The sequence below is a fragment of the Rutilus rutilus genome, assembly GCF_951802725.1.
Source record: "Rutilus rutilus genome assembly, chromosome: 19".
Lineage (NCBI taxonomy): Eukaryota > Metazoa > Chordata > Actinopteri > Cypriniformes > Leuciscidae > Rutilus > Rutilus rutilus.
Genome location: NC_140232.1, coordinates 384,510 through 401,148, shown reverse-complemented (window position 1 = coordinate 401,148; position 16,639 = coordinate 384,510). Strand labels below are relative to the sequence as shown.

General features: G+C 42.9%; 2 protein-coding genes across 2 annotated transcripts in view; one reads left to right on the top strand and one right to left on the bottom strand.

Moving 5' to 3' along the window:
- The window catches only part of plxnd1 (plexin D1), a 133,549-nt gene extending 131,762 nt beyond the window's left edge, over nt 1-1,787 (top strand). Inside the window, exon 36 of the mRNA XM_084389258.1 lies at nt 1,182-1,787. Coding sequence (XP_084245384.1) covers nt 1,182-1,298 — 117 coding nt within the window. The 3' untranslated portion in view covers nt 1,299-1,787. The remainder of the gene's footprint in view (nt 1-1,181) is intronic.
- Nucleotides 1,788-1,816: 29 nt separating this feature from the next.
- On the bottom strand, nt 1,817-16,429 carry exorh (extra-ocular rhodopsin). Its single transcript, XM_084388654.1, has 5 exons — nt 15,971-16,429; nt 7,017-7,185; nt 6,694-6,859; nt 3,383-3,622; nt 1,817-2,415 (listed from the first exon to the last, which is right to left on the bottom strand). Exons 1-5 carry the CDS (start codon nt 16,329-16,331, stop codon nt 2,290-2,292), a joined length of 1,062 nt encoding a protein of 353 aa, XP_084244780.1. The 5' UTR covers nt 16,332-16,429; the 3' UTR covers nt 1,817-2,289.
- Between the last annotated feature and the right edge of the window lie 210 nt (nt 16,430-16,639).

Sequence of the window (16,639 nt, the reverse complement as noted above, 5' to 3'; positions counted from 1 at the left end):
AGTTAAACACACACACCATGTGCTCATGTCAAGCCTAAGAACACTCAGTGAGCCGCTGAAACGTATACAGTGTGTGTGTGTGTGTGTGATGGACTATGAGAAACAGACACACACACTTCTGCAGTGTTGTAGTTCTCCAGTCCAACACTAGTTCAGGAGCGTTGGAGTGATCTCTGATTCCAGACGGTCTTGAGTCTGACTGAGTTTCAGCTACTGCGTGCCCTGAGCTCCGGCCGTGTGTGAGCCTGTGGTTATTGAGTTCACTGCTGAGAAAATCGTCAGTCACAGCCAAGAACGTTTTGTTAACATTCCCATTAAGATATTAAAATGCTCTCTCTGAACTTTCAAAACATCCAGTTTTTTTTTATGTTTTAAAGACGGTTGGTTATGTGAACGTTAAGGGAACATTACATTGTATCATTCTTCAAACATTATGGGAACGTTACTTTTGAATGTTCTCTGAACGTTCCGAAACAAGTAGTTACATTTAAAAACCGTTAAACGAACGTCCAACTGAAAAGTTTCAGAAAAATAAGTTTCATGAAAGATGTATAATAGGGGTGTAGCGATTCCCTCATGTCACGATTCGATACGTTTCACGATACTGACTTTACGATGCGATGTTATTGCAAAAAAAAAAATTTTTTTTTACTTTTTACTTACATATACATTTTTTATTTGCTTGCACTCTTTCACTGACTAGATATATTTAAAATAATGTCAGCCACTTTTTACTGGTAACATCAGACATCATATACAGCAGATTAATGCAGCACTGACACTAAAACTCTGAAAACTTGCATTTTTTCTCACTGTAATTTAAATTTTGGGTGAACTATCCACAATACATATTGTGGCATTTTTGTATTGCGATATATTGTTACACCATTTTGAACGATAACTTTGAATGAATGTTCTATTAATGTTACTGGAAGAACGTTTGTTAGCGAAACTCCTGAGAATGTTTCCTGTTAGTAGGGTTACTGTTTATGTATATTACAAAATGTGTCGTACTGATGTATTTTCTGAAAGTAGTGAACAAAGACTCGGAGAGACTCTTGCAGTTTTGAATCCTCGAGCCTTTTATAACTCTTTACTTGAATTAAAGCTGTATTTGTGTGTGTGTGTGTGTGTGTGTGTGTGTGTGTGTGTGTGTGTGTGTGTGTGTGTGTGTGTGTCAGGTGGCGAGCGCACTGGACTCGAACCCCACCGCTCGACGCACTCAGCTACAGCACAAGTTCGAGCAGGTCGTGGCTCTGATGGAAGACAACATCTACGAGTGCAGCAGCGAGGCCTGATCGAAGCTCTCGCTCGTGTGTTTGAGGATCTTCAAGTTGCTCTCGGTTCTTCATTCTCTAATGCTATAGTATCAAGCATTGACTTCAAACGAGGAGGTCGTTTAATATTGACGCACTGACCCCACACTCGGGGAGAGCCAATTATGCACTGGATTATACAAGACCTTCTCCATAGCAATATTTATACTTTATAGTGTGATTCAATCAATGTGAATAACGTTTCTGATGGGATGTTTGTACCTGCACTGTTCAATGGCCTTTCTTTCTGATTCCAAGATGCCTTGGACTACAAGCAATGATATGATTAACATATAATAGGCTTGAATGAAACTGTTGCATTTGTATTATTATTTTTTATGAAGCGTTTTGATCCTTCTTGGAGTCCAAACCAAAATGTGTGCATTCTTCTGTAGATATTCTGCTGGAAATGTTAAAAGTTTTTTGGAGAAAGAGGGAAATTTTTATCAGTAAAGACGAACTTTACTAAAACGTTTTCTTTGTCATGTTTCCAAGCGTCTCAAGTTTCACATGAGCTTTTATTTCATCTTTACCTCTGTATTTTTTCATCATCACACATTTACATATTCAATCTTAATTCTTCCACAGACAACATTTACATCTAAACGTTCACAGAATGGTTTCTCCTGAGGTCTCTTATGGCTCCAGCGCTCAGAATCACTTCTGTCAACATCAGAACATCATCTACAATAGTCAAAATGTACAAATTCATAACTGGCCCTAGCTACATATTCATCTAACACCTGCAGAATCAACAAGCGCTGGTGAAGCCGAAGATAATGGAACAGACATTGAAAGGATTTCCCCTATAAATGCACAGTTGCACACAGTTCAAGACATACGGCAGTATTATAGAGATCTGGCCCGTTTTTACGATACAAAGGCAGAAGAAGATGATGTAGATTTTAGGAGCGCTGTTTGGCCTGTAGGAGTCTGCGGGCCGGACCGGTCCAGGTCTCAGCCGTTGGGATGTTCAGGCGGGAGCCACTTGAGCGGACGAGACCATCGAGGACTGAGTCTTACTGGAGGCCATCATACTCTCCTCCTCTCCAAACGGGTTCTTCCCACAGCAGACCGTAGTGAGCATGCAGTTCCTGAACTGAACCAGTGTAAACACATGACAGCAGTTAACAGTTACTGTGGTGAAGTGTGTAGAGCTTGTGCTTTCTATAGAAACTAGGGGTGTCCAATGTCAGATGTGTCCACCTTGGACCCCCGATAATTTCAGTAAAGTTTAATGGTTACTCTGTTTATTAAAATTGCAATGAAAATGGAAAATTAACAAAGCTACAAATTGCTCAAATTACAGTCCTAGACTCTGTTCATGAAACCGGCAAATCTGGACCAGTGCCCCAGTTGTAGTGAGGCTAAAATGAAGTCTAATAGATTCCCTCTATTATATTTAAAACCAAACCATAAGAATCAAGGTCAGTTACTCTTACTATTCTGAGACTGGGATGTATTTTAATAATGGCCATTGTAGTGTGTAATTTAATGGATGGCTCTTCTTCTCCTCATCATCGTCTGAGCGTTTGAGATGTTTGACCTCCTCCACAGTGCTTTCATGGAGACTATACAATGAGCCATATGGCGTTCCTAAGGCTCTGATATACAGTCATATTACGGCCTGAATGAGTGAGTCATTGACTTATTCACCCAACCGATGTGAACAACACTGATTCATTCAGTTCAAAAACAGTGTGTGTTGCTTAAATACACACAATAGTTAATTCTGCTGTGTGTGTTTAAACCAGTTTGCATCACATGTGAGCATTTTGTCAGACTTTTTATCCAACATATCTTACATTGCATTCAAATTGTTCATTTAATCTGTTCATGCATTCCCTGGGAATTGACCTTAAGACCCTCATGCTCTTCTATCGCTGAATTATTGATGGCAGACCAACAACAAAGAAACTGGCAGCATTGTGTCTAAAGTGCGTTATCATCAGTTATCATCACAAAACTTTGATTTTGATGTAATTGGGCTCATGATCACTTTTTCAGCCCTAAATATAATATAATACACATATAGAAGTATTAAAGTGCGTGAGTCACAGGCTCACCTGTCTGTTGAGTATGATGTAGATGACCGGGTTGTAGAGCGCTGCACTCTTGGCAAAGAAAGCTGGTATCGTCATGGCGACAGGACCAAATTCAGCCCCCTGATTAGCAAAGATGTACCAGGCCACACTGGCGTACGGCACCCAGCACACCAGATACGCAATCACCATGACGATCACCATACGAGTCACTTCCCGCTCGGCACGCTGGGTCGTCTCTGACTCCTGCTGTTGAGCAGCAGCCTGACAACAGAGAATACAACAATTACATAAAACAATCAGATACCATATCAGATATTCATAGTCCTAGATGCTGATTGGTACAGTGCTATAGTGTCATATATTATTATGGTGTGAAACACTGGCTCTTCACTGCAGAGCAGCCATAGAGGTCAACTAACCCGAGTTTATATGTCAGACTCAGAACTAGTTCTTGTGGCCTTTATCAAGAAATGGCTTAGTAAAAGCATTCCTAGACTGGATGTGTTATCAATTCCATGGATGTTAAAGGTTCTTAATGGAACCATCGATGCCAGTAAAGAAGCTTTATGTTGTGCAATTGTGTAAATGGTCATCAAAACTGTTTGGTTTCCAACATTCTTTAAAAAATCTTCTTCTGCGTTCTGCAGAATCAAGAAAGTCATACAGGTTTGGAATGACATGAGGGCGAGTAGACGATGATAGAATTCTCATTTTTGGGTGGACCATACCCGTAAGTCCGTTTTTCTCAATTAACCAATACAATGAAATTTGGCTGATCTGGTCGGAACACCTGTCAGGTAAACAACTAAATTATGATGGTTATGAAAACTCTTATGACTCCATATAATTGGTCAGGCGACACGCATTTTCACAAGTTGACCCATATCTGATGAATGCAATGTCCAATCACCCATAGTCATGACACACACAGACAACAGGACATTCTGAGAACGCACACCAAGTTTCATAAAATGAGTGATTATAATCAAGGTATTAATCAATATTTTTCCTTCTAAATATAAAATGAGTTGAATGACTTCTCATTGAATGGCTTATGAGATTTTACTTCGTTATTGAAGTTACCAGTGAGATTACTGAAATGTTTATTTCATGTATTCGCTAATGTCTGTATTTGATATCTGAGAGGTGACTGAGGGTCTGGCCAATGCCAGGAATGCAGTAACAGTGCTTGCTCATTTAACCCGGCTTCCAGAGATAAGATATGGACTTGTTTTATTTGAGAAAGGTCTATATATATATCTGTTATTCTAGTGTCTATAGGTCACAAGGGTCATTGGAGCCAATAGTTTAAGTGACCATTTCTTAGCTAAAGTCTTTACTGTTAGATTAATGTGTCCTCTCATTGAGAGAAAGAAGATGTTATCTGGATGTTTTGGGAAGAGTCTCCTGTTCTGGCCAAATCCAAGTTTGAAGAAGCTGTGTGTGTGTGTGTGTGTGTGTGTGTGTGTGTGTGTGTGTGTGTGTGTGTGTGTGTGTGTGTGTGTGTGTGTGTGTGTGTGTGTGTGTGTGTGTGTGTGTGTGTTGTGTGTGTTTGTGTGTTAGTATTCTTGGTTACAGGTTAAGGAACAAGTGGCATTATTGGAGATTGACTGACTTGTTTTCTTCGACATGCTGGCGCCCGGACACACAGTCATGTGACCTCGGAGGACCACTGGTTCCTAACTCAGGGTCCTGGTGGCAGCCGTACAGACTATGGAGATGTGCTTCTGCCTATCAGTCCATGTGTGCAAAATGACTATGTTTATCTATTTCTTAGCTAATCAGAATCATTCAACCTGAAGCAAGGACGTAGCTTAGACCTTGGTGTAGAGCATAACTGCTGTGATCTTTGTAACTGTAAGCGGAGCAGCCTACGAACTCCTTGCGAGTCTTGAAGCTGACTTCTGCCTGAACTATCTTCAGTAAAACTTTTCTTTAATTTATCATAATTCTGACTCTTGTCTTAAATTGACTGCACTTTTAACTCTTTGGGCCCTATTTTAACGATCTGAAACGCAAGTATCAAACGCGAAACGCAAGTAACTTTGTGGGCGGGTCTCGGGCGCTGTTGCTATTATACCGGCGGGATAAATTACTCTTGCGCCCGACGCAAATCTAAAATGTGTTGGTCTGAAGTAGCTTCATTACTCATAGGTGTGGTTTGGGCGTAACGTGAAATAAACCAATCAGAGCGACATCTCACATTCCCTTTAAGAGCAGGCGCGCTTGTTCCATGGCGGATTGCTATTATAACGGCGGATTTGCCAGACGCGCGCCAGGAGCGGTTCACAGCCGAGGAGACCGACGTTCTCGTCAGGGCCGTAAAACAAAGAGAAGTGACATTGGGGATGGAGAAACACACACAAATTAGCTTCGCTTAAACAGGCGTATAATAATGTGGGTAAATGTGTAAGCTAGATTTATGCCTGTTTTTCCACATCTTCATGGACACAACAATGATTTCCCTCGTGTGTTAATATTGTTCCTTGTAATTATGTATGATTTGCACAAATGAGAACTGCTGCGTCTGTGTGTAGATGAGAGAATCAAAGTGTGTGTGCGTTGTGCACACGCTACATTATGACCAAGCATGCGCCCTTAAAATTGCATCTGAATAACGCCACTGACTTTAGACGAGGTTTCTCCTGGTCAGTGGAGGAATTGTTTTCTGAAACTGCAAAATAGCACCAGGGAACGTTTGCGCCGGAACACGCCTCCTCTTTTCGCTGAACCGCCCCCGGGAGCGCAAGTTCATTCCCTAATTTACCGGCGTGCGTCTGTGGAGGGAAAAGTTCGCTGTGAGAAATAGGAATGATACATGCGTCGGTGTACAAAGTCAATTGTGCTGGGTGAAAGATAGGGCCCTTGGTCTTAAATAATCATATCTTGTCTTTGGGTCCTTAACTGTAAATCCCCTAACACTAGGATACTTCAAAAACAAGGCCGCCCGCCAATAAAATTTCAGCGACTAATGAGATCAAATCTGAATGGCCTACTATTACAAAAAATGGATATATCCATACATTGTGGGAAAATGAATATATGTACCAAATTTTGTGAAAATTGGCCGCGAGGTGGTTCTATAAGGAGCAAATGATAAGTAATATGATCTTCAAATTTAAAACTGTTCACAAGAACCAATTCACACAAATGAGTCTGACTTTCCAGCTCTGGTGTGTGTGTGTGTGTATGTGTGTGTGTGTGTGTGTGTGTGTGTGTGTGTGTGTGTGTGTGTGTGTGTATGTGTGTGTGTGTGTGTGTGTGTGTGTGTGTGTGTGTGTGTGTGTGTGTGTGTGTGTGTGTGTGTGTGAGAGTGTGTGTGTGTGTCTTACCGCGCGGACAGTGCAGAGCAGACGACTGTAGCAGAAGAAGATGATCAGCATTGGGATGAAGAAATGCAGGATGAACATGTAGATGACAAACGAGGTGTTGTTGATTTCCGGTTTGGGAGTGTAGTAATCTATTCCACAAGAGCACTGCATCCCCTCGGGAATATACCTGCACACACACACACACACACACACGCACACACACACAGCCATGTACGTCTGTTGTTCTTATAGTCTAACCCGCCCAATGTCTCAGGCACTTTCGATTATACTGTCCTAGGAAATTTAGTTAAAAGCGTATTATTCTGAAAAGCGTGGTTGATTACCTGGACCAGCCCAGTAGGGGCGGCACGGCGCAGGTGAGGGCCATGACCCAGGTGAAGCCCACTCCTATGATGCCGTGAGTCTCACCGAAACGAAACGTGCTCATCGGTTTACACACGACAATGTAGCGCTCAATAGCCAAGACCACCAGAGACCACAGCGCAATCTCACCTGAGAAACACAGAGAAGATCATGATCACTCAGTTCAGCTCAATCTACATGTAGTCAGTTCAGTTCTATTTGTAGAGGGCTTTACAGAAATTAATGCTGTTAATGTTTGTAACGCCTATTAGTCCAGATTTTAGCAGTTAAGAGCTGAGCATTAGGATAGTTGAGATTTGCTATATATTTTTAACAGTTGTGTAATTCACTTTTGAACACCCTAGCAACCACCCAGAATACCCTCGCAACTGCCTAGCAACACCATAACAACCACCCAGAATACCCTTGCAACCACCTAGCAACACCATAGTAACCACCCAGAACACCCTAGCAACTGCCTAGCAACACCCAAGCAACCACCCAGAACACCCTAGTAACGCCCTAGCAACCACCCAGAATACCTTAGCAACTGCCAAGAAATCACCCAAAATACCCTAGCAACCACCCATAACACCTTAGCAACTGCCTAGCAACCAACCACAACCACCAAACAACCACCCAGAACACCCTAGCAAAGCCCTAGCAACCACCCAGAACACTTTAGTAACTGCCTAGCAACCACCCACAACACCCTAACAACCACCCATAATACCATAGCAACCGCCTAGCAACCACCCAGAACACCCTAGCAACCGTCTAGCAACTGCCCAGAACACCATAGTAACACCCTAGCAACCACCCAGAATACCATAGCAACTGCCTAGCAACCTTAGCAACCACCCAGAACACCCTAGCAACCGCCTAGCAACTACCTAGCAATGCCCTAGCAACCACCCAGAATACCCTAGCAACCGCCTAGCAACACCATAGCAACCACCCAGAACACCCTAGCAACACCCTAGCAACCACCAATAATATCCTAGCAACTGCCTAGCAACACCATAGAAACCACCCAGAACACCCTAGCAACCGCCTAGCAACTACCCAGAACACCCTAGCAACGCCCTAGCAACCACCCAGAATACCCTAGTAACCACCTAACAACTATCCAGAACACTTTAGCAACCCACTAGAAACACCCTAGCAACCATGCCGAATTTTGCCACTGCAAGCACCACTCACACTTTCTTCAGGAAATGTACATTGTAGGTCTTACTATTCCGGACAAAAGTTTGGCGCGCTACTCCTCCTGTACCGTTTGTCACAGTCCCATGAATGAGGCGTCAAATCGTGTGGCTCATTGAGGAGAGATCTTTTATAAGCAATCGGGGGTACGGTGTTCGCCCCAGGAGCAAAAAAGAGGCCAAAAAATCCCATAGACTTAACATTGCGACGAACTTTGACCACTCATAGCTCTGAGCGATGATTTCGCAGAAACGTGTGGGTAACCACATTTGAAGAGGCTAACAGGCTCTGTAAGAACATACCTCACAATGGGGTAAATGTTGCACCTTTGTGGGGCAAGAGGCGCCCAAAGTTGCCCCATTGACTAACTATGGCGAAGGTTGGCCCATGAAACGCATGTGTTTCTCCTACTATGATACATTTTTTGTATTGAACATAACTCTGGATCACAGTGTCATAGAGACAAGGGGGCAGGCTCATTTTACTCAGACGACCAATCAGTCTCTCAGGATCATTGTGAAGCTATCAAGCCACGCCCTAGCAACCATTTGGAGCTCCATAGCAAGAAGTTCCATAGACTTCCATTGAAAGAGATCAAAGGGATATCTTTGGATATAAGTGTCATAAAAAAATGAGGGTGGTCTTGTTTGACTCGGAGCAGCAAAACAGCCAATCATGAGACGCCTTCAACACTTTCTAGCCACACCCTAGCAACCATTGTCGAGCACCCTAGCAACCCAAACCAAAAGAGGGATATCTTCTAATCTGAAAGTCATAGAGGCATGGGGGTTGTTATCATTCATACTGGCAAGGAGCTTTTGGAGTAACATCATTGGCAGCTGCCAAGCCACTCACTAGCAACCAAACAGAGTACCCTTGCAACCGTTTAGACCTAACCCTAAGACCTATATCTCTGCATCGGAACATCGTAGAGACATGAGGGTTGGGTCTTTTGACTCATGCTTGCAAACAGCACTTCCAACAAGCTACACATGCTAGCAGTGAACAGCTACATGCCAATAGTGATTAGTTAAGTTCTAAATCTTGCCAAGGACATGCAAAGAACTCCATAGAAACCACCCAAAACACCCTAGCAACAGCCCAGCAACCACCCAGAATACCTTAGCAACTGCCTAGAAACTACTCAGAATACTTTAGCAACTGCCTAACACCATAGCAACCAACCATAACACCCTAGCAACTGCCTAGCAACGCACTAGCAACCACCCAGAAAACCTTAGCAACCACCCAGAACACCATAGCAACCGCCTAGCAACCACCCAGAACACCCTAGCAACCGCATAGCATCCGGCACATTCTAGTTATTCTTCTTCATCTTACTCTGAAATGTACAACTTAATCTCCTCCTTGAGCTTTAACTCTACATACTCCAAACTCTATCTATCTATCTACCTATCAAACTACTTTAAACTTCAAACTAATTTAAACTTCAAACTAAGTTATACTTCAAACTACTAAATTTACTTAATTTAAACATAAACTCTAAACTCATAAACTCGTACACTTATAAACTCATGAATTCATACACTTATGAACTTTTAAACTCATAAATAAATAAATGAACTGAGACTCATATAAACTCAGTTATCTATCTATCTATCTATCTATCTATCTATCTATCTATCTATCTATCTATCTGTCTGTCTGTCTGTCTGTCTATCTATCTATCTATCTATCTATCTATCAATCATACTTTAAACTACTTCAAACTACTTTAAACTTCAAACTATACTTTAAACTTTAAACTACTTTAAACTTCTAACTACTTTAAACTTTAAACTACTTTAAACTTAAAGCCTTTAAAACTTCAAACTTTCTGGTCCGGCTTTCTCAAGGCAACATATAGATTAACTTTTTAATCTAGTTATGTTTTGGTGTAGTTATACTATGAACTGATGTGTGTCACTGTCATAACTAAAATTACACAAATCATAGTTTAGATTTTGGTCAATTTGTTTGAACTTAAGCAGTTACTTAACAGTGACATAATACTTTATTTTTACTCCCCTACTGTGCAAGACACAAGCAGCTGTGGCAAGGAAGGAAAATGTGATGTTGAATAACGGAGAACAAACCCTTTCACTTTTGATGTTGTGTCAAAATGCCGACCTTAGGGTGCACCCTTGAGAGCCCCAAATACCTCTGACATATTCAGAAAAGGCCAATGGAATTAACATGTGGAATTTGCATGTCAGGACACGGCCCCAGACATATGGCTATATAAGGCCAGCCGGCTGCTGACAAACTTCAGCTTTGTTCTTTGGAGCCCAAGCCAGCGTCACTCTGCAAGAGAACCGAATCCATTCACCTCTGCAATAGAGCATCTGCTGCTGGATTTCAGATACACAATACAGCGATCCTACTGGCAAAGGACACAAGAGAGCCTGTCTCTCCAGCCAGGATGAAAAACAGGTTTTACAAAAGCGCAACCAATCCTAGTTCTGCGAATGTTGAATCGGGCCCTGCAGAGTGTCCCATTCAAGAGGTTGTCCTGGTCCTCAAGCACTTAGCCAGATTGGGAGAAGAGCAAGCTCTCCCCCATGCAGAGCATCTCTTTTCTCTGTGTGGAGTTGGACTCGATCGCCATGAAAGCACGTCTTTCTCAACACTGTGCACAGTCAGTGCTGAACTACTTGAGATTGTAGTAGCACCGCGGCACAGCGGCACATCATGTGGTCATCACAACGATTTACCGCCATTTATTCAGTCCTTGGTCAGAGTTCCTGAACAAGTGTGTATTGTTGTTGACACAGCAGACTCCTCTGAGACCGGCTGGGACACTGTATGCAACGGGCACCCAGACTGCGCTGGCACATCAACTGCCTTGAGTTGTTGGCCATGCTACTAGCTCTAAGGAAGTTTCGACTGTTGATTCAGGGGAAGCATGCTGTGGTCCAGACAGACAACACAGCAACAGTGGCATATATAAATTGCCAGGGCGGCATCCAATTCCCTCGCATGTCACACTCTGTGCAAAGTCAGGGAGGAAGAAGAACAAGTCCAAATGGTTGCCCTACTGGCCCAACCAGACTTGGTTTTCGGGGCTCACGCTGATGACATTGGCCCCTCCCTGGTGGATTCCCTGAGGAAGAACCTTCTTTCTCAGGGGCATGGCACAATCAGGCACCCGCGCCCATACTTCTGGAACCTCTACGTCTGGTCCCTGGACGGGCCGAGGAGGAATTCAGAGGACTATCACCAGCGGCCTTCCCGGAGTGAAGACCCATAAAGTTGTAACGTCGGCTCGGTGCTTTCCTTTCTTCCGCAGGGCCTGGAGAGGCATCTGTCGGCCTCTACCCTTAAAGTGTACATGGCCGCTACAGGGGGCTAATCACAACACAGTGGGTGGTAGGTCCATAGGAAAGCACAACCTGATAGTTAGGTTCTTGAGAGGTGCACTGAGGCAAAACCCTCCTAGACCTCGCCTTATCCCCTCTTGGGATCTCTCTCTAGTCCTTCAGGCCCAAAAAGCCTTCTCCATTAATGAATTGTGCCTGGAATTTGGGCCGGCCTACTCTCACGTTGTCCTGAGACTCTGGCCTGGATAGCCATGGACTACTCCCTTCAGGGACCAAGTGGTGAACTTGCAAGCAATCCCTCCTGAGGAGGGAGACCCAGCCCTGTCTCTGCTGTGTCCAGTGTGCACTCTGTGCATCTGTCTAGACCCGGACACAGAGCTTCAGACGAGCGGAGCAGCTCTTTGTCTGCTTTTAAGATCACCAGAAAGCGAAACATGTCTCCAAACAAAGAATGGCCCACTGGATTGTGGATGCCATTCTCCGGGGTTATCAGGCCTAAAACGTATTGGGAATGAGGGCTCAACTCTAGGGATATCGCAGCCACATCGGCTCTAGCAAACAGTACTTCATTAGCAGACATATGTAGAGCTGCAGGCCCAAAACATTTGTGAGATTTGATCTACGCATGAAAACGGTTTCGTCTCGAGTCTCAAGTAATAGCAGTTAAAACTCAAACTGGTTGGATGCAGTGGTTGTATCAGCACCTTATTCCTCTCTGAGGTGATAACGTGCACTTTTTAGGTCCAGTTTCCCTTGAATGGTGAACCCTGGGCCATCCTTCTCCATCACTTAAGCACTATTGCGATGGATGAGTTTGGTGGGAGAACTCACTACCGAGCTCATTACTCATGGTATGCCCCTTTTCAGGTAAGCCCTTGTAATCTGGCTAGTGCTCTGTATGTAGTGGTTCCCTAACGGTGACCCCATACAATGTATTCTCTCACTTTTCAGTTTCCTTGTCTGTAAACCCAATGTGGGGCGGCAGTGGCTCAGTGGTTCATGTAGATTGTCTACAAACCGGAAGGTTGGTGGTTCAATCCCCGGTTCCACCTGACCAAGTGTCGAGGTGTCCTTGAGCAAGACACCTAACCCCAGCTGCTCCCGACGAGCTGGATCACCTTGCATGGCTGACACCGCCGTCGGTGTATGAATGAGTGAGTGAATGGGTGAATCTGAGGCAATATTGTAAAGCGCTTTGGTGGCAATTGGGTCTGTGAAAGCGCTATATAAATGCAGTCCATTTACCATTTACCATGTCTTACCCTGGGCGGAGCTAGCTCTGTCATCAGTCGCTGTGAAGCCGCTAGTCTCTCCCTCCTTAAGTGGAGCCCACCACAGAAACTCTTTCCTATGTAGTACTCCATCTGGTGAGTCCATAGTATGTATTTTCCACATGCTAACCTCCTTCTACGGGTAGGATGAGGTCTCTGTAGTGTTCCTTTCTCAGCGAGGAGGAGAATGCTTCCCAACGTTAACAACCAGGTTTATTCATCATAAAATAAAACTTTTCTTGAGGAAAATCAGAAGAGGCCTATAGCTTGAGTGACCTCTCCCTGGAAGAGGTGAGATGGTCCTCTTGGGTGGAAGACCTGAAGTCCTTACCCTGGGCATTGGTCGGTCGCAAGTTAGTGTAGTTGCACTTGCGCAGTGGCTCAGTTGGCACATGGAGGGTTGCCTGCATTTGCACTGCCATGCCTTGTGACACAGTACATGTTTTGACGTTTAGTATAAGGGACCCCTAGTGTCGGTAAATGGAACATCTCGGTTAATGACGTAAACCTCATTCCCTGACGGTCAAAACTTGAACTGCATCTGAGGGGTTTGAGATGCTGTCTCAGTTCCTCAGAACAAACCTTAAGTATGTGTGCAGCCGGCTCACCTTATATACCCATATGTCCAGGGGCATGGCCTGGCATGCAAATTTCACACACCAATTCCATTGGCTTTTTCAGAATATGTCAGAAGTGTTTCGGGCTCTCAAGGGGATCCCCTGGTGACTGTATTTTGACAACATCTCTTTTCCCCTCCATCAGGGAACGAGGGTTACACCAGTAACAGAGACGTCCTCCTAGACTACACAGTCCAAATATAGGCTAATGTCAATTATTACATGGAAATTTATTGAATCTCAAGATCAGATCCAACCATAAAGATGCTGTTATGATAAGAGACCCAAATGACCACAAAATGTGATATGAAGTCATTATCTGCCTGGATGAAAAGCAATATTTCACAGCACTTATGTATGAATCTCAGGAAATCTGTGATCAGCTCATATTTCCTTCCCAAAATCAGAATAAAAAAAGAAGCCTATATTTAACCTTGTTTTTCTTTTTGCATTGTCACATTATGCCCCCCCAAAAATTATTCATATTATTGTAACTCATCTGGATGGTTACAATTTATTATAATTTTTTGTACAGCAAACACTACCTGGATGTATAATTAGTTTTTGCATAACGGTAATTATTAGAGTTGAGGGTGAAATGTGCTTAATGGTCTTGATAACAGAATCTTTGATGTTAGATTTGCATGAAAAACATGCCACAAAATTGTCATGAAAATGTCTCAAAAAATAGGCGCTATTTTTAAAATGATGACTCTGACATTTTTGTGAGAATCACCGGTAACACTTTATTTTGCAGTGTTAGTCAAAGTTACATGTAGTTGTTCTAGTAATAACTTTAAATGATGCATAATTACAAGAAACTATCCTAACCCAAATCCTAAAGTAAGTACATGTGGTTAATTATTATTACTCAGTACTTACCCTCAGGGGTCTGAGGTGTTTTTGGGGTCCTTGAGGTCCCATGCTCTGACATTTGTGCTTTTTTCAGTTGCTTATAAACATATTAATGGCAAAGGTGTAATTACACTCTATTTAGCACAAACAGGGCTACCATAATATGTGAGCAACATGTATGTACATGTTTGTATTTTTGAAAGAATAATATTTATGCATGGTTATTGAAAAAACAAAAAATGAAAGTTTCTGAAATAAGGCCACAAAACACATACTAAATATGTGTCCACAAGATTTTGTTGCCTAGAGTTTTTTCTTCAAAATGATGTGAAAATCATCCTGCCTAATCATTCACATAAAACAATACATTGATTTAAATTTTGTAAGACACTTTTTGTTTGGAAAGGCAATATGCGAGTGGGTGTGATTCACACCTGAGGAGACAATGGGGCCCGCATAATGAGGCTGCATACTTAATGAGCCATTCATTCAGGTGTGTCACTGAGCCACAAGAAATAATGCAAGGACAATATATATATATATATATATATATATATATATATATATATATATATAACATATGAGCAGAAATTGGCAACATTATAAGCTTATTTGATGTGGCAGTATTTTACAGTAAAAACTTTATAATCTATCCAATTTTTGTAGTCGATTTTTACTCATCTCAGTATAGCAATAGAGTTTGGTAAAAGCTGTTCATTCATTCACACACAGAAACGCGATTCATATTTAAACATTATTTTTGCGTGTACAGACACTATTGCGATGAGAACAAAGCAAATATAGAACTGACCTATTCCTCAGCTGGATCCGTTGCTCCTCGAAATGAAACTTCCAACACTTCTGAGGTAAATTTTCCAGGATTATTATTAAGATAGTATTATTCCTCACAGTGTCGTAAAGTACATGAGTCTGAAAGTGAACTCGCGGTGTGTGTTATCCAGCTGATGTGGGCGTTTCACAGGTTTGCATGGATTGCCTCAGATCATTTGCGTTTGAATAGCGCACGCTCTCCGTGGGCGGGGTCACATTAAAACATAATGAGCTGAGATGAGAACGACTGACATCTCTCTTTTCATACATATTACATAAACTGTGAATATTTGTTTTTTTATAAAAATTACTTCATTTAAAAGAAGAGAATTCAAGCTTCATGCCTGTGTGTCTGTTTGACTGAGTATTCACTGAGTTATAGTTCATTTTCGGACGCGTTTCAAAATGGACTTCACTGACAGAGAGAAAGCAGAACTCGCATCATGTTTATTTTGCTTTATTTGGCAAAAAGCACAACACTTTGTTTTTATTGTGAGTATACACAAAAATAATACACACTTAACAGGATCGATTGATGTATGAAACTTGTTTGTAATATCAAAGTCAACAGAGTATTTTGAGTCTCTTTTGAACTGATGCCGGCGCGATTGTCGATCCCATAATTAATGTATAATTACGCTGTAACAAGTCACCCTAAAATAAAAGTGACCTTGACCACCTATACTGTACATCACAGTCTTTACATGGGACTCCCAAGAATACCATGTTTTTTTTTAACATGTCCCTATAATGCATTCTGATCCTTATTTGATCTTTAATGAACATCTCGAGCACTGGTTGGTTTGGTTTTTCGGCGGTGAGGGAGTGCACTTACCGCCCAGCGTGGCGAAGAAGCCCTCGATGTAGCAGCCCGTGACCCCCAAGTTGAAGTATCCGTGCAGGGCCGTGTAGAGCGTGACGGTGAAGCCGCCCACCACCATGAACAGGTCGGCCACGGCCAGGTTGAGCAGGATGAAGTTGAGGGGCGTGCGGAGCTTCTTGTGCTGCACCGTGACGTAGAGCGTGAGGAAGTTTACGGGGAATGAAGTGAAGATGAGGAAGAGCATATACGCGGCCAGAAGCGAGTACTTCCACGGCTCCGCTAGGTAATACTGCGGCTCCTCAAACGGGCTGCGGACCACACCGGTCCTGTTGGACATCGGCACGTAGAAGTTCGGACCTTCCGTTCCGTTCATACTCGGTTCACTGGTTAAGGATCAAGACAGAGAAAGTGGACAGACGAAGCTGGAATAAAGTCCCTGAGAGCGAGCGAGAGATCTGCTGCCCGGGACTCAAGCGTCCCTCTTATATGAACCCCATGTGCCCAGATTAATGAGATTACAGAGAGGCCATGCAATTTGGAGGAATTGAGTTACAGGCAGATTGGGGTCAGAGAGGCTTGATAATCCATGAAGGTAAACCGACTGTAAACACAGTAACACTTTCATTTTCCACCCCGCAAATTCAAATAAATCAGTACCAATGTATCTCCGAATGCCCACAA